At 41.3% G+C, this 18628-nt stretch overlaps 1 protein-coding gene across 4 annotated transcripts in view; it reads left to right on the forward strand.

The window, feature by feature from the left end:
- Positions 1-18628, forward strand: part of Mmd (monocyte to macrophage differentiation associated) — an 83972-nt gene that overhangs the window by 22229 nt on the left and 43115 nt on the right. The window contains exon 7 of one of the 4 annotated variants that reach the window (XM_010620209.3): positions 6779-7461. The exons of 2 other annotated variants lie outside the window; for them this stretch is intronic. In XM_010620209.3, the coding sequence (XP_010618511.1) occupies positions 6779-6868 (90 nt within the window). In that variant the 3' untranslated portion in view covers positions 6869-7461. Of the gene's footprint in view, positions 1-3943; positions 5063-6778; positions 7462-18628 lie in introns of those variants that run through there. One more of the 4 variants, XM_010620207.3, reaches the window with a different exon arrangement.

Raw genomic sequence — 18628 nt, forward strand, 5'->3', positions numbered from 1 at the left:
CTGAGCCGACCCCCCCCCCCCGGGAGGGTTTTTGCTTCTAGACTGCCACAACATCAGCCCTTCCCTGGGCCTCCTGTCCGCAGCCCACCTGCAGGACTCAGACTTGCCCTTCCTTCCTCCCTCCTCCACCCCCTTTCCCCCTTTCTCTTCCTTCTCATTCCTTCTCCCTTTCACTCCCTCCCTCCCTCCCTTCTTCTTGCTTTTTTTTTATACATACTCACTATGTATCCCATTGCTGGCTTTGAACACACAAGAATCCTGCTGCCTCAGCCTCCTGAGTGCTGAGATTATAGGTGTGTGCCAGCACCCCTAAACCAGTACACACACTCAAACATACAAGGATGCACATGTATCCTATTGGTTCTATTTCTCTCAAGAACTCTAACACAATGAGAGAAGAAATTAGAAAAGAAGAAAAATTCTGCTGTGTGCTACTAAGAAAGAACAAATTACCCCCAAAATAAATAGCAGTAAGGAAAGAAAGAATGGAAGTCAGTAAAATAGAAAATGAATAAGCCAGTGGAAGTAGAAGTTCTTTGAAAATATTACAGGTCGTAACACTTAGGTAGACTAAGAAACAGAAAGCATAAAATACCATTGTGAAGAATAAATCGGGGGAGATCACTGTAGATCCCACAAATATTCAAAGTAAAAAGAAGATAGCACATTAAATCAACTTTCTAACAAAAAAAATCAACTTTGATGAAATGGACAGATTTCTCAAAAGACACTTTGCCCTACAGAAGACTCAAGAAGAAAGAAGATCTGGCTAGTCATGTATCTTTCCAAGAAATTAAATCTATAACCAAAAGCTTCCTACAAAGATAACCCCAGGCCTTAATAGGTTCACTGATAAAATCTATCAGATGTTTAAGGTAAAAATAATACCATGTATATATAGGAAATCTTAAGAGACCTACAAAAGATTACTAGAACCAAAGCAAATTTAGCAAGGTGGTAGGATACAAGGTTAAAAGAAGGAATTCCATTTGCATATATTTAGAGTTAAATTAATTCAGCAGGAGATTGGAAGTTTTTCCCAGAAATGGTATGGGACAAATGTGAAATTCAGTTTCACACCATACACAAACATCCGTTTGAGTGGCTCAAAGACCTAACTATAAAGCCCAAACTATAAAAAGTCTAGAACTTTCGGAAGCACAGGAATGCATCCTATCATCCCAGTTTGGGGATAGGCACAAGTTTCTTGGGCCACAAGAGTAACATACGTTGGACTTTAAAAGTTTTGCTCATCAGAAGACACTCTTAAAATGAATTGGCAAGCTGGACTGTGAGAGGAAGCATTCACTCTTGTTATAGATGACAAAGAACACATGCTTAAACTGTGTGTGTTTGTGTGCTTTACATATATATCTCTAAGTCAATAATAAAGGGATGATCCTACTCTTGATCTTAGCCAAAGGGCCGAGAAGCGATAAAAGGATAATCCTATAAAAATGGTTAAAATATGTGAACATTTCACAAAGAAAGATGCACAAGCATCCAGTAGACCTTTGCAGAGATGCTCAGTGTCATTAGCCATCCAAGATAATGAAAACTGTAACCCCAGTGAGCTACCACTGCACGCCCTGGAGAATGATTACAATTGAAAAGACAGAAAACTCCAGCACTAGCAAGGGTGTGAAGTAATGGAAACTGCCTCATCTATGGTTGGGGCAAATCCAAAAGAGAACTATTTCGGAATATTGCTTAGTTATACATTTAAACATACATTGATTCAGTGGCTCAGTAGGCAGTGCCCAACAAATGAAAACATACATCTACAAAAAAGACTTGTAAAATAAGGTAAACATGGTATTCATCGAAGGCCTCAACGAGAAACAGTTAATGAATTCTGTTGCATAAGTCAATGGACTACTGAGCAAGAAAGTGGAATCAGTACCTGTGCAGTAGAACGTGCGTGGATCTGCGAAAGTGTTAGGCTGAGTGGAAGAGAAGCCAGTCGCAGAAATGCATGTATGGTGTATATTAGGGGAAGTTCCAGAACAGATGGACGTGGTCTGGGTGACAGTGGTAAAAACAGTGGTTACCTCGGGTGCTGGGGGTGTCCGGCGGTGGAAAGGGACTCCAGAGAACTTTAGGGGTGTTGGGGTTATGTGGATGTGTACATTTATCAAGTCATACTGTTTGCCCGAGAGCTGTGCATTACTTTTTAAATCGGTCAACTTTTTAATACCTTCCCCCCCAGCTCCACCAAATAAAAGTTCAGAAACCAGACCACCTTCATTCAAATCTTGATTCTTACACTTGGAAGCTATGTGTCCTTGAGCATGTTCCTGAACCTCTCCGCGTTTTTGTTTTTCGCATCTGTAGAATGGAGATGATAGCAGGACCTAAATTAGGGTGGTTGAGGACATTAAGATGAGTAGACACAGGAAAGTGCTTCAAATGGTGCCTGATACTTCTAACAATAGTGACATAGACAGTGAAGAAAGACTATTTTACAAATAACTGTTAGTTTTCAAAAGACTATTAACAGCTTGTGTGTTTGTCAGAACCGACTTGTGTATTTGATTTAGTCGCCTGCTTCTTTTAACAAAGAAAAGGTGGTGTCTGTCGAAACCTAGCCAGCATCACAGTGGTGTTTCCCAGAGTGGGACAGTGACCCTTTGTGACTTTGCTCACCTCACTTCACTGCTCTGGCCCAAGTTTCCTCCTCTCTGCAATAAGATGGTTGTGTTAGTAAATCATCTTACTACTTCGAGTCCTGCACCCCTTGGAGAATCTGATGAAAATCTTAACCCTCTCCTAGAAAGGTGTTCCTAATGTGCACAGAAAATTTGTGTAATGGGTATTTGTTGCTGTGTTACCTTTTGGAAGTAATAAATGTCTATGGTATATTAATTTTTAAATTTCATTTTTAAAAAGTCTGCCTGAAATCCATTGTTGCTAAGGATGAGAAATCTGATCAGTCAACATGGGTTGGCTTCTTCCCCTTCTTTTGTTCTTATAAAAACCTTTTACCCCTTCATATGCGTGTTAAGATAATACCGATGCTCACACCTGATCCTTAGCTCTTGCTCATCAATTGTTACTGCTTTCAGCCCAGGCCCATGGCCCATTCAAAGCGTATGGCTGAGTCCGGTTCCCCTTTGCTCTTGCTTGGCCATAGGGATCTGCTGCAAGGCTCATGAGGCTACTGTAATTAGTGCCAGGCCTGCAGAGCCTGTGGTCTTTCTGTTGCTGGTCCTCAGAGATCAGGGCCCTTGCTTATTTCTTGGTCAGCTTCCAAGCACTGCCTCTTTTCTTTGCCCTCTCATTCATACAAGACGCTTTAATCTTACAGGTGAACCTAGATTCACAAAACCAAGAACAGCCTTAAAAAATTATTTCTGCCAAAAAACACAGAAGACTGTTAACTTCCTGCTCAGCTCAAAGACAAAAAGGCCTGGAGAAATCTAGGAGGTTAGGGAAATACCTGTGACCTTGGATGTCTCTTTTGAGCTATGATTTTCCTGTGTCAGCCATAAGGAAGCTATAAGCTCACACAAGCCAGGAAGTCTGGAAAAGCAATCATTGTAGAACAGTGGTTGAAGAGGTCCAAGGGAAGTAACAACCCCAGCTGAGATGTAAATTATAAGTGGAGTAGTTTGAGCCTGCCTGTCTAGAGGAGGAAGCTTGTAAAGGGGACGTTGAGAAGCAAGAACTGCACTTCATTAAAGTGATCTTCTAAGCCTCTGTTGATTGCAGTCTGCTTGAGCATGCACTGAACGAGCGGAATGTGCTCTTTGTAGTGTGTGGTTGTAATGTTCTAAGGGGAATCCAGGTCAAGGCTGAGAGACTTTTCTGTTGGGTTGATATTTTCAGATGAGCATTCTGGTCGTACTGAGCTGAAATTCAGGAGACTAAGGAATGCCATTTACATCTGTAGCTCGTCACATCACAGTAACATCAGACTTTTTATTTTTTCCTCTGTTGACAGAACAACACTGACGGACTTCATGAGCTTGCCTGTGGGGGCCTAATCTATTGCTTGGGAGTCGTGTTCTTCAAGAGTGATGGCATCATTCCGTTTGCCCATGCCATCTGGCACCTGTTCGTGGCCACGGCAGCTGCAGTGCATTACTATGCCATTTGGAAATACCTTTACCGAAGTCCCACAGACTTCATGCGCCATCTGTGACCAGTGTGCACTAGGTCTCCAAGCCAGTATTATCTCAGTTATGGCACTTGGGAGTGGGTGAGAGCTGAAAATTGCACAGGGAAAAAAAAAATGAAGCGACTGCACTGACTTTCTTTATGTCTTTTGACTATAATTACTGTGAAAGTGTAAAAGCTGTGTTCCAGGGACCCCCCACCCGCCCCCAGCTAACAAATAAAGCAGAGAATTAATTACTCATTCCGTCCCACGTCCCACTGTCATGAAGGACTCTGGATAGATTTGGCCAGCTGATGTTTACAAACCAGAATTTTGTATTTTAATTTTACAGATTTTGCTACATGATTTTTCTAAATTACTAGGTGAGGATGTAAAAGTCAGTGCAATAGGTGAACTTCCTTTTTAAGAGAAAAAGTTGTTTCTATCACTTTCCCATTCACTGTTAAAGAATCGTGGAGAGAGCTTACACTACTCTACCATGTTTCATCTTGGCATAACATGGTTATTTTTTAAATAGAAACTTTAGGTTTTTGTAAATTTTTGAAAAAATATTCCATTGAAGCAAATCTCTGTACTCCTCATTCATGTTGTGAATTTTCGCAGCAGGCGATCAACATTCCACAAGTGAAAAACATTATACCTCTTCTGACAGTTTTATTAAATGTGGAGAAATTGCCAATTTTTAAAAACTGTAGTTTTCCAAACTTTTCTGCCAACCTCTAACTCTGAATTCAGTGCTGCTTTGGGCCATATACAGGACCTAGTTTGGTTTACCAGGGATGGAAAAGTATTTTGATATCATTCACTTTTTCAAAAGATCCAACTTTTCTCTATGCCTTTGCCATGTTTTCTTCAGGGTCTCTTTCTGTAGGGGGTGAATAATGCGTCTGTATTACGATAGTCTTATTGGGGTAGCCATCTGCTGACCATTAGGGGTCGCAATGAATAGTTGTTTTTTTGCCTGTTTGGTGCCCAGTGGTGAAGTCATTGTCACTTGGCTTTATAGAACCTGTTTGATAATCATTTTAAATTGTGGGGCTAGATGCATAAATTCACATTCCTGCCTTTCTTCTGCATTTCTCAGTATAATGCTTTCTGTTCTGTTTGTAACAGAAAAATATTTAAAGCAGTGACAAGTAGAAACTCATGTCTGTAGTCCATGAGTTACATCCTGACTCAGTGGAGTGGTATTTATATATGTATATATTATTTTTGGTTTTTCCCTCATTGTCTTATATTAAGATTAACATATTAGTGGCTTTATTGATTAATCGCTCTTGTCGGTGTTTTAAGAAATGAAATAACCTCGCCTTTAGATCAGGTGCCCATGTTGCCTGTTTTTCTAGTCATGGGCTTGCTCACTGGAATTGCCAGTTCACAATAAGCTTGTTAACTGAAAAATTGTACTGATGCAGCTTTAAGAGGTAATTTATTTGATGCGTGTATTTAGAACTCTGGTGAGTTGTAGGGGAATGAGGAGCAGAAGAACTGACGCTTCGTGGTGAATTCCAAGATGCCTAGGGATGACACCAGTTACGTCGGCCCTGTATGCATGATTCTGAACATCTGGGTGCCTGTCGTTTTATTGTGCATATTTTCCTTTTATTATGCTGACTTTTTGTGGATTCATTGAAAGTCTACTCAAAGGTAACACTGTCAAAACCACTAAAATGTATGTAAAATATTGTGCTGTAGAGTAAAATAAAATTTTATTTGGATTTATTCCACTGTGTCTCAATCAGATGACTGGAAATAATAATGCATTTTTGAGAACTCGAATTCATCTAGCATTTATAAGTAATGTACTCTTTTTTAAAAATCAGAATGGAAAGAAAAACAAATACACTCTTTCACTTACAATTTGCTGTTCTGCTTTTGATAATTGAAATGCCAGAGCCAGCTCAAGACATATTATCAACTTAAAACATCAGAGTGGGGCCTGAAGATTTTAAATGAAATAAATGACATGTCCCTACCAAGAGAAGCCCTTTGGTTTACATGTATGATAAACTGTAAGGCTGAGTTTCAGGATTTATATAGCCAACCAGACATACAGCCTGCTGTAAGTCTAGCCGCTCTGAGTGTCAGCTAATGATCTTCCCTCTTCCACAGTGCAGGAAACAAGGGCTAGAGATTTAATTGCCCATCCTAAATCAAAGGGCTGGGAGGAATCAGAGTCTCACCAGTTTCAAACCTCCCTGTTAGTCATATACCACTGCATTTCTAAACACAAAGCAGAAGCAAAAAAAACTTGAAATGAAAATTCGCCTGGTATAGACACGGGAGAGAAAACTCTGTTCATGCAGTTCAGAGGCTCAGACCGATCTCCATCCAGTTGGCTTTTGGGGGTTGGCTTGTTATTCCTAAGACTGACTATCATTCCTGTAGTTCACCAGGGTGACATCGTCCGTAACTGAAGCATCCTCCCACTGTGTGAGGCCACCTCCTTCCCCGTTGCTAGTGGCAGTCTAAAACTGTCTAAGATCAGACCCTTTTTATCAAGTGCCTGAATACCTCCAGGCATATTTTCCTCATCCTATATAAACTGAGGTCATTGTCTCTTCGTGTTCTATTATCAAGTACATTTCCCTAACATTTCTCATCTTAATAGCATGGCCACAGCCATCCATCTTTGATTTTTCTTCTCGTGTTCCCCAGATCCAGCAAGTCAGCCGGAGCTGTTACCTCTGCCTTCGTGAGTCCTTCTTGAGCACATCCCTCGCTTCCTTTCCCACTGCAAGGCCTTGAAATGCCCTTATTAGCAGTCTGCGGACTACTGCAGCTACCTCCTCATTTGTATCCCCGCCACCGCTTACCCCTCATACAAGCTCATCTTCCACACCACTACCAGCATTGTCTTCCTAAAATAAAACCGTGTCTTCCCTGCTTCAAAACTTCCATTGATTATTAGCCTGTGAGACTGCTACATGCCTCAGTGTGGACTATCACATGCTGATTACTTGTGATCTCCACTCCATCCAGCTGAACCACCCCCCACACATGAGCCCTGTTGAAGTTTCTCATCCACCTTCCCCATACCTTGTGCCCTCACATTGTCTTAACTGTCCTTGTGTACCTGCTGTTGCTCAGGTACAAAATATTCTTAACCCAAATCTCTCTTACCTGGCAAACGTGCTCATTCCATATCTCTGCCATAGGCCGAGTCCCTATACGGTGCCAAGCCCCGTGCATGATTAGTGGCCTTCCTCTTTGATTCCATGGTGTTGATAGTCCTGTCACGTTGCGTTGGTAGTTTTACTGTCTCCCTCTGTGATTCTGGGACCCAATTCTTTCAAGCATGGATGAGTCTCTCCTGCTCCTTTTCCCATCTTCTAGCATAGCACTGGGGTCCAGGTAAAGATAGTTCTGTGTAAAGATAGTTCGGTAGATGAAGAGTAAAGTAGACGTGGTGATGAGGAGAGTGACTGAGTTCATCTTCTGCATCACGGGTACCAACCTAGGCTCTTAAGGACTAGCTGGATCAAGAGTTGGCCTTTTTGGGACATTTGTGGCAACCACAGGAAAGTTGATGAGAAACTAGGGTGTGAATATTAGACATTGTGCTCTAAGAAAAAGTCAATCTTATTTATTGAAGCTTTTATAAAATTAACAATTTAGAAGCTTGGAAAATTATTTTGCTTACCCAATTTTCCTCTAGTTCTGCCTTTCTGAACATAAACTAAACAGAAATGACACTCAGTTCTGTACCCCTTGAGCCTTTAAGCAGATTATAATAAAAAGCAATAACTAAAATAATTTTAGTATTATTTCGCATATTTTACCCTAAAAATTACATATAAAATTATTTGGAAAATAGAGAAAAGAAAATTCATCCTAGAATGTTTTCATATACTTCTTGTTCATCTTTTGTCCCCCTATTTACAGGACATGGTTTTTAAAAGTCTTAAAGATGCCTTTCATAATGAGGTAAGATAAAAAGAAAAGAGACAAAGAAAGGGCCCTACATCAGCTTTCTCAGCTGTTTACCATGCCTTCCTTGGGTCCCGGGGCTTCCTGTTGAGCACTTCCTATAGGAATTTTATTTTCCAGGGGCCTCTTGGGGTTGACTTTAATATTAGCTTGCTTCCTCCCTTCACCTTATTTGGTTCTGGTATTATGATCATTTGGGGCTCAAGTTGCTGTGTGATTTGTAGTTGCTAAGTGACAATCAGACTTTAAACCTCCTATAACTTCCTAGTGTATGTTACAAGCCCCTAGATAGAAAGATGTCTGGGGTAAATTTTTAGTAAAGTCCTGCTGTTGTGTACACTGCCTTTTCATTCTTTCCTGACCTGTTGAAGTTGGGGTTAGCTATATGCCAGGGACAAGGATGCTTGTTCCAGACATGAGCAACACATTTCTACATGACTAGCAGGGATGCCTGGACCAGTGGATGATGAAAAGCAGAGTAGAGCTGCCCCTCTGGGCAGTTCCAGTTCTGGGGTAATGGCAGAGCTGCCAAGTGTAGGTGATTCTGACTCTGGAATAATGGAAAATCTGCTACCCTGAGCAGTTCTGACTCTGGGAAGTGGAAGTCTACACACATAGGGTGACCCAGGCATTCAGTGGGCTGTGCACATAGCCTGACCTCACTGATCTAAATAGGATCCTATCTTTTCTCTTTTTTCTTTTGCTCTCTTTCCAGAAGTGCACAGGGAAGCTGTGTTGAAGGCATGTTGGACATCTTTAACTGTTATCTGTTAACATTCTACAAAAATTTGATTTTGTACAACCTTAGTTGGTAAAAATAAACAAAAAAATCCCAGCAGTTCTCTGGCGATGCTTTGTATTTCAAAGTGCTTGATATCCAGATGAAATTATGATAGTTAAACCCACTGTTTCCAATTTAGTATTGGTGTAACTGACATCCTGGATGTTCAACAATTTAAAAAGTCTTGGAGATCAAACCTAAAAAAAAAGATGACTTAAGAGGACAGCCAGTATTTTGGCCCTTGCCCTCCAAGGTCAACCAGGGAGTAATGGGACCCCTCTAAAAAGATTCTACAGCTCTGATGAGTTATCCAACCTCCCAAGCAGGTAGATTGTTGGACCCCAGAGGACAGAAGTCCACCAGTGTATACTGTGCAAAAAGGAGGATCACTAAAAACTGGAAAGTCCCCATGCTTTCACGGGAAACCATATGGTCCAGTGAGATTGTGACTCAACCTGGCAGAAGACCGTGATAAAACAAAAAAAGATTGTGGAGGAGATAAGAGGCTCTTCATACAGCCACAAAAATAACCCCTGAGGAGCCTTAGCAGACCCTCACAAATAGAGAAAGTAATTTCAATTAACGTAGTTCTCACTTTAATCTGGTCTTAAAACACCCAGCACAAAAGTATAATCAAAATTTTATAGTTAGATAGGAATAGGAATACTAAATTAAAAGCTAGGCTAGCTATAAAAAGGGGCTCCAAATACTACACCAGCCCATGCTGGCAGCCTCTAGCCGTTCCTATAACTTAACAGCCATAACAACTTTTGATTACCAGTCTCACTAGCTATTCCAAAAATCTGTCCTCCCACCTCTTTTAATATACTCCAGTTATGGTATTTGAGTATACTTTCAAGTGTCTCTCGAGTAAAGATTTAGCTTTTTGTATAAGTATGTCTATAAAATAAAAATGGCAGTATAAATACTGTAGCTGCTAATCGTTATTACTTTTGTGTTATTTGTTACCTACTTCACACTCTATACATTTATATTATCTAGGGCCAATCATTACAAAAGGTCTTCAAGTCTACAAAATAGAGCCCTATATATTTAATGGCCCAATGGTCAAGAAAATAGATATTTTTACTTAGTATGTTCATTCGCCACTGTTACAATTAAAATAGGAAGACATTTAATTTTTTATTGACAAAATAGGGAGGAGGAGTCTGTGCTCTTAAACCCCATCTGTTACATTTAGAAAACATCTCAATAATAGAGGTTAATATTAAAGATAAAAAGGGTTATGCCAAATACTACTGACTTCAACCGTTTTTTTAGAGCCACTATTCATCAATATGCTATTAATTTCTGGCCCCAACCTATTTAAACAGGTTATAAAATAAAGCTTAAGCATCAGTGACTTTCTAATATCTTTGTTCTCTTTTCCAGATCCTTCATCAAACAACAAACTCATTTCCTTTGTCTCCTTTTAATCAGTCAGTGTGAGACTGGGTAGGTAGAATTGAATGCCTTCCTCAGCCTAAAACAATAAGAAGACAAAATATCAGGCCCTTTTCACAGAATAAGGAATTAAAGTCATGGTGGGGACAGGCAAGAGGGTTGATGAAGAACCAAAAAAAAATTTTTTTTTTAGGCAGAGAGGAGACCAGAACGATCAAATTTAAGATGAATACTACAGCTTCAGACACAAGCCCAGCTTGTTTGTTTGTTTGTTTGTTTATTTCGGACTCTCTTCTCCCAGGACAAAATAAGCCTGGGCAATTTCCTTTCACCTGCGAACAGATAACCTCCCCGTAAATGAAGATTTCCTCTGTGAATGTAGTCTCACTCTGGGTGTATAGAAGGGGTGTATCTTTTCTCTCAAACAATGACCCAGGCAAAACTGAAGCACATGGTCACCCAAGCTTCCCCACAAACCAAGACCACAGATTTCCACCATCAAAGACCTATAATGAGCCGGGGGTGGTGGTGCAAGCCTACAATCCCAGCACTTGGGAGGCTGAGGTAGGAGGATCCATGCAAATTTGAGGCCAGCCTGAACTATGTAGTGAAACCCTGTCTCAAAAGAACAACAACAACAAAAAACACATAATGATTCCCAATTCCAAATTATGGTGCTTCTCTTTTCTCTGAGCACCTGCATTCCACTGTTGAGTGTACCCTAAAATCTTTGCCGAATAAACCCTTGCCATGCCTCTTACTGACACGTCTTACAAATTCTTTTTTCACTAAGGGAGCCAGCAAGCGTTCCACATTTAGGGGTGGGGTTTAAGTTTGTCCTCTCAGCTATGGAACCCCTCAGAGCAGTACTTTATAATTTTATATATCTAATTTTAAATAGTACTGTTTTGTCCCCATTTATTATAAGATTTTAAAATGCAGTTTCATAGCCAGATTTTTCTTTTTTCTCTTTCTATTCTCTTTCTTTCATCTCTTCTCTTTTGTTTTCTTCTTTCTTTTTTTGCTAAGGGTGAAGCCAAGGCCTCATGCACACTAGCAACTTAGCTAGAATTTTGAATAGCTGCATTATTTTTCAGAACTGAAAATGCAACTTATTTTGCTTAATCATTCACTTAATTTTAGATTTAAAAAATTTTTAGCTTTACTTTTATAAACAATGCTTAAGAAAGCCTAGAGTTTTGTGCATAATTATGGTTGGGTTTTAGAAGTAAAAATAAACAGTTGAGTGTTTCTTCTGGATCAGGCACTGTGCTAGTTTACATGGATTACCTGGTTTAATCACTATGGAACACCTTACAAGTTGGTAATTTTCCTACCTCGTTTTACAGATGAAGTCTGAAGGAGAAAGGCTGGGCTTCCTTGCCCAAAGTCTGTAGAAGTTCCTGACTGAACCCGGGCAGCCTAAAGTATATATTTTTTTCATTCTCAATTCAATTCCTGCCTCAGAGTTTCATTAATAGATTTACCCAGAGGAAGACCTTTCAAAAACAGCTCATTCCGAATGTCTACATTTTATCTAGGTGTCTTCAAATTATGGCTTCCCTTCCCATGTGCCAATTAGCGAGTAGAACAGGAACATTTCCAAATGAAACTGACCTCAGAGAAGTTGGTTCACCTCCTTCTTGTGAAGAAAACCAGTTTCCCAAGAGGACCTGGGGAATGTTTTTAGCTTCACAGGGTTAGAATTAACAGCATTTGTGTCTTTCTGCTGCTTTTGCTATTTTAAATAGACCATGCGGATGTGTTCTTACATTCTGTGCCATTGCCACCTACATCCCTGCTATGTCTTGGTGGTGGTATTTTTCCAAGAAACAGTGCCATTGTGCAGTCTAGCTGCTTTGCAAGAGGAGTTGGGCTGTTCCCATCAGGGGCCTGCTCAGTGCAATAGAACACATTCTCATTCTGCTACACAGCTCATTATCACTTAGACTTTCACTGTAGTCAGAAGTCTTTAAGTCAAAGCAGACTACTGCCTAGGCTTAAGGGGCACTTGGGAAAATATGCTTTGGAGCCTTTTCCAATCTCCTGGGAGAGGCCACAGGTTCTTTGCTGTTCTGTTTCAGCCCACTCTTACTACACTTGATCTGTGTCAGCCAAGGAAGAGGTCAGGAAAATGTTCTCTCTCTGGAAGTATTTGATTCTCTGAAAAATCTTACCAGTGTTTTCTGAGTCCCATTGGTGAGCTACATATCAGGTCATTGTGGAATCAGGCAGCCTCTGACAAATGGGCTGGGAGAGCTTCAGCAAATTATATATTACCTCCAAGCCCCAATTCCTGTCTGGAGAAGAAGTGTATCATTTCTCTCTAGGATGGTCATAATCTACACTGAAAGTGTCTAGTTTATGCAAGCTGGCATTTTACTGACACTAGATGAAATATTCAAGTGCTTTCCCCACTGAGGGGAAGTTTTTCTTGCTGAATAACTTGGAGGAATTCTTTGAAAACCTTTCGTGCATTTTTAGCTGTTAAAAATGGTCCTGGATCAAACAATGATCAGGGTAAAACTGAAGCATGTGGTCGCTGCAAGCTCTCTAATATTTTTCTAATAAGCAAATGGTCTTTAAATATTCACTAGTTCCTTAGACAAGAAGTTGAGTATTCAAGGAGGTGGAAGCTTCTGCCCTTCTTTTATGCCCAGGTGGCAGCTGTGCATTGGACTTTCTGAAACAAAAGTTCTGGAGTTAACCAGGCCCACACTCTGTCAGATGGGACACTTTGGTCACCAGCTGTTGTTCCCTGAGCATGTCTCTTGGGGTCTTCCATCCAACCAACACTTAGTGGCTTATTAAAGAATTCCTCCCAACTACATTACTAGTTTTGTCTCCGCCATCTTGTTACCTCTCCAGTGATGTCGTAGGGTCCCTTGTTGGCTCACTTATTCAACAAATATTTAGTGGGTATCAACCATGTTCCCGGGAAGGCTGTAGGCATTTGGGATGATATAATGAAAGAATAAAAACCAAACTGCCTGTTGCTCAGGGAGATGCTTCCCTGCCCCCACTCCTTTAATCTACATTGGACACCTTGCCGAGCTTCTGTAGACCTTAGCACTGTATAGATGGATACCTGTGGCTTGGCACAACAATGTGTGTAGGAAAGTAGTAAGTGCTGCAAACTTACCTACCTTTTGAGCACAGGCGCTTCCTTTTTGCAATACAATTGTGTGTCTTCTAAGCTGAGTTCAAACTACCTGTCTGAAAACTGGCTCTTCCTTTTGAGAGCACCAGAGCAACTGATTACTTAAACGCACCTGTGAATTCTGCCCTCAGGTGAATAACGCTTACACGTGAATGAATCACCCTCTACTTATCTGCTCTTTTGAGTGTGTCAGGTTCACTGGAAGTAAAGTTTACCTGTCCTCCTGCGGAGCCCAGCTCTTTTCCTTGCTTACAGTGTGTGGAATGCCAGTGGCCCTCTGTCATCCTCCCCAGTCCTGCACTGTATCATAACTGAGGCAGTGACTGAATAAGGGAAGTCTCTGCCCTCCAGAATCCTACGGTCTCCTGGGGAGAAGGGCCTGGGAACAAATTAACAATTATAATGCAGTGTTTATATTGGGTGCTGTTGTCTCAGGCAGGAGTGATTGACTGCCCAGGGGAACCAGAAGTCCTCCCTGCAGAAGCAGTATTTCAGCTGAGACTTGAAATATGAGTGGGCCATTACCAAGGAGACAAGAAGCGAGGGGGCCGCAGTGCAGAGGCAGGGTTGGGGAAGGGGACATGCCAGGCGCAGGGAGCAGCAGGTTTCCGGAACAGCATGGGGCGCACTTGCAAAGATACTGTGTGTAATGTCAGGAAAAGGGGAGAGAAAAATAAGAGCTAAGACAGATTGCGTTCCTGCTAGGGGCATGGCCCCATTCTTCATGTTTTCCATTCACATTGAGTTATCTGTTAGGGCGGAGTGATGATGATGGGTGATCTTCTATACATGTGAAATTTTTGGGGAGCAATTGAATCCTAGAAATCCTATCTTTGTCTCAGTATTGTGGGGGCGCCTCTGCCTCTCATCTACCCCTTATGACCATGAATCTCCATGATATTTTTATAGAAGACAAACATTTTATGGTTCTTCCGAATGAATACCTTTGTTACTATATTGAGAAAAAGCATGGTTGAATACATTATGAGTAGGTTGGATGGGTCATCCATCAGTGGGAATTATTATCCTTTGCATAATTGGGACCTGAGGGTATTTAAGAAACCTTTATTCAGGCATCCAATTCATTCAAAGAGTGAGCTCCTCCAAAACACCAGGTGCTCTGTCGGGTACTGGAGTTGGGACAATGAATAAGACCAACATCAGTCCCTGGCTCATGGTAAAGACATTTGGAGGGAGCAGACAACAAACAAAATATAGAAGGAAAACATACAGTGTGTTAGACAGCGATGAGTTCTAAGAGAAGAATCAATAAGGAAAACACCATGGAGAGTCTGAGGGCAGGGGTGGACGTACGCTCCTAACCACAGCAACTTAGGAAAGGTGTCATGGAGAAGGGGTTATTTGAGTACCTGAGAGGGAAAAGACTCTGGTTGTTCAGATCCCTGCTGCAAAAGCCCTTCAGGCAGAAGCCACGGGAAGAGCAAAGGCCTGAGCTGAAGAGAAATTGGTGCAGGAGGCCTGAGCTGATATTTCCATTTGGAGTGAGGGAAGGGCTAAGGTAGGCAGTGGGGTCGGGGTGCCTGGGACTCTCTTTCAGCAGACTTGAGTCATGTTCTTCCGAGTCTATTGAGATCTTGACCTTAGGTTCTGCTTTCCCATTTGGTCCAGTTTAACTTCCTCGCCTTTGACAGCTGATTGAATTTCTTATTCTCCACTATGACTTCAGTAAGAATCTCCCAGTCTTGATGTTTCCTCTTAGTAGTTCTTCCGTGCAGACTCCCATGCTTCTCCTTGGTTGTAAGCCTTGACTTTTCTTCGTGTTTGGAGTTCTCTGTGTATTCCCCTTGAGGAAAAGTCTACCTTAACATCCCTAGCAAAGTACCATGGATTACCTGTCCTTTAACAGGGTGCTAACTGACAGGGTACCTAGAGCACCATAAGCCACCCGAAGACCATGGGTGTATGTATGGCAGGATTTGTGAACTTGTCATTATAAAGATCCCAGCATCTGGACACAGAACACTAAACTGAGTCCTGGCTCTCAAATGGCCAAGAGTACCTGGGCAAGCCTCAGTCTGTCATTAAATTCATGTCATTCTAATAAAACCATCATGGGCCAGGGATTTAGCTCAGTGGTTCCATCGCCTGCCTCCTCCAATAAGACCATCAACTGCATGGGGTAAAAAAATTAACAATACTGATTTTTAAATGTTCATGAATCTTAAAATCTAAAGTGAACCAGTATATTCCCAAGAGCCTTGAAGAGTATTTTGTGGAGAGGTAGAGGGCAGAGTGGCCGTGCTGTAACTGAGAGGAAGCTCAAACCATTCTGGATGAGTTTCCTTCAACCTCATGCTCCTCTGATCTGTTCCCTACATTTCTGCCAGAGTGCTCTTTCTAAAATGAGAATCTGCTTCTCTTCTCTGAAGTGGTTCCTCTTCTCCTTCAGGCTAAACCCAGTGTTGGACCTCACACCAGATTCCTGCCTGAACTCGTCTCTTGTCACTCCACTTTGCCCGTGAAACTGCTTGTTCTTCCTCAAATATGCTACTGCTTTTCTTCACCTCTATGCTTTGCACGTATTCTACCCTCGTCCTAGAATGTTTTTTTCCCACTTCCATGTTCACCTGTGTCGATCCATATTGAAAAATCACACTTATCCTCCAAGTCCAAGGGCAAACTTCAACTCTTAGAAGTCTTTTCTGACTTTTCTGGGCTTAGGAAGGTATCCTCCTTCTCATTTTCCTGAGACTTTCCATTATGCTCTCGTGACTCACACTCAGTTTTACTGGCCTGTTTTCCACCATAGACCTCGTCATTAGGGGACATTTCTAGTCTTTGTAGTCCTGATCCTTAAGAAGTTCTTGGCATGTAAGAGTCAATTGGATTTTGTTTCTTGATTAAGCGAATGCGTGAATGATTGGTGAAGACTTCATGGTCAGTATCCTCAAGGGAACATACAGTGGATGAACACCAGTGGTGTCCAGGAGGCAAGAAAGGGGAACTTGACTGCCACATGAGCCACCAGAATGTCTACCAGAGTCCTCCAAAGTGACAGCAAAAAGAGGAAAATCGTGAGGCAGATCTAACTCCAGTTGACTTTGCCCAAACCAACCTAACATCTATCTGGGCCACCGCTCCTTTTCATCTTGCAAAGCTTAGCCCAAGGAAAACAAAATTAAGAAGATAAAATTTATTGTTATTATTATCATTATTACTACAATGCTGAATTAAAATGACGCACACACCTTGAGATGATTTGCTTTTTGAAATTAATGTTTCAGCACTTGGCATGGATAACAAAGGACTGACCATATTTCTTTCCCAAAACACTCTTTCCTGATGCAGCAGAGCAAACTGAAAATAGGATAGGAGATGAAAGTTGTGTCTAAATAACCAAATCAACCAGGAGACATCTTGGAGAGCCAGGAAGAACATGAGATGCTGAATATCTGCAGTCCCTTCCCAGCCACATGGGTCATTAAGGCCATATCAGCTTTAATTCTAGGGCAGCCAATGGCCCTGGACAATAATAACCCACAATGCCAGGTGGTGTTGAGAAATGCTGCAGTGATAATGTCTCTGATCTAAGGCATCCCTCTTTCAATATTTTCCAAGTGCCTTCATGGATATCACCCTGCCATATTTTCCATTTTCTTGGGAGGCCATTGAGTGGGAAATGTTCTAAATACTATGTTACAGTTGAGACTGAACCTCCTAGGAGGTTAATAACCCAGGGTTGTGCTGTGAACTGGAGAACAAGCTGAGACTGGCAGAATAACTTAGGAAATGCGGTTTTACTAAGTCCTCTACGAGGAATCATCTGTTCTTTATTTAAGTCTGGGGAGAATTAAATTGGGGGGAAAAGAATAGAAGCATAATTAAAGGATCTGGCAGGAGAGTACCAAACCTAGAGGGAACAAGTCATTCTTTTGTGCCTTTTTTTTTGTAAGCTGCTTGAGCATGCATATGATTTTTTGTATCCCCTATTCCCAAATGTTCCTTCTTGTTTTTTAAAGTCCCAAAGCTCAAACCCTTCAGCACTTGTCTTCCATGGGGCTTGAGTTGATTTGGTCTATCAGGAGCTGACAAAGCAACCTAACTCTGGTCTTTTACATTTCTAAAAACTTTATTATAGAAAACTTCTAAATATACAAAACTTCACAGCCACTCAACTCTAAACAGAAAAAAAAAAAGCCATGCAAAACAACAACAAAAAACCCTAGCCTGAAGGGGTTTTAGAAAATATATCACCATCTCCAAACTTTAGCCTGTTTTCCAACTGCAGTGAGGTAAAATGAGCTCAAGGATTGGAGATCTGCATTCTGCACTTCCTCTTCCTAACTGCCTGGTGTCTGGAAAGGTGCTCTGAAGATTGTTTTCTTCAGTAGCAGAATCAGAATAATCAAAGCAATCAGCTTCACCGAAGGATTGTGACAGCTTCGGGGGTGATGGTATGGGCCATGTGTTTATCCAGGATCTTCCAGGCAGGATGGGGTCGCGTAATTGTGTGAGGAGCACCGAGCCCTTTCCCAGTACTGCTTCAACCGAAGCTGATTTTAAACCCAACAGATTCATGGGAAAGTAAAATAAAGACTTAGCACACTACCTGCTCCATGGTAACCCAGGCAGTAAAGTGATTGCACTTTTTTCACTGTGTGATTCGTTTGTTCTTGTTACTTTTTGTTAGTTCGCTTTTTGGTTTTTGTAGACAGGGTCTCTCTGTGTATTCCGGTATGGTCTTGAACTTACTATATTGTCCCAGGCTGTCCTTGAACTCACTACCACCCTCCTGTCTCAGCCTCCCAAGTGCTGGAATTGCAGGTGTTCACCACCATGCCCAACTTGCCTGTTTTTAAATTTTAGCCTGTCTTTAACACTTACTTTTGAGTTACAGAAATGCTATGATCACAGTGCAGAGCTCATGACTACCTCCACATCTAGTTTCCCCTATTATTAACACCTTACAGTAGGATGGTATATTAGTCACAATGAATGTTTCAAAACCAATAAATTATTAAGTAAAATCCACATTTCATTCAGATTTCCTTAAATGTTATCCTAGTTGTCCTTTATCTGTTCTGGGATCCTATTTAGGATACCACCGTTACCTTTAGTCATCGTGTTTCCTTAGGCTGTCGGTTTCTTAGACTTTTTTTTTTTTTAATGACCTAACAGTCCTGGTCAGGCATGTTGTCTACTGTCCATTAATTGGGATTTGTCTGACATGTTTCTCATGATTAGTCTGAGGTTGTGGGATTTTCACAGGAAG

Source organism: Fukomys damarensis, unplaced genomic scaffold (genome assembly GCF_012274545.1).
Source record: "Fukomys damarensis isolate Sample0158 unplaced genomic scaffold, DMR_v1.0_HiC HiC_scaffold_13, whole genome shotgun sequence".
In the NCBI taxonomy this organism is placed as follows: domain Eukaryota; kingdom Metazoa; phylum Chordata; class Mammalia; order Rodentia; family Bathyergidae; genus Fukomys; species Fukomys damarensis.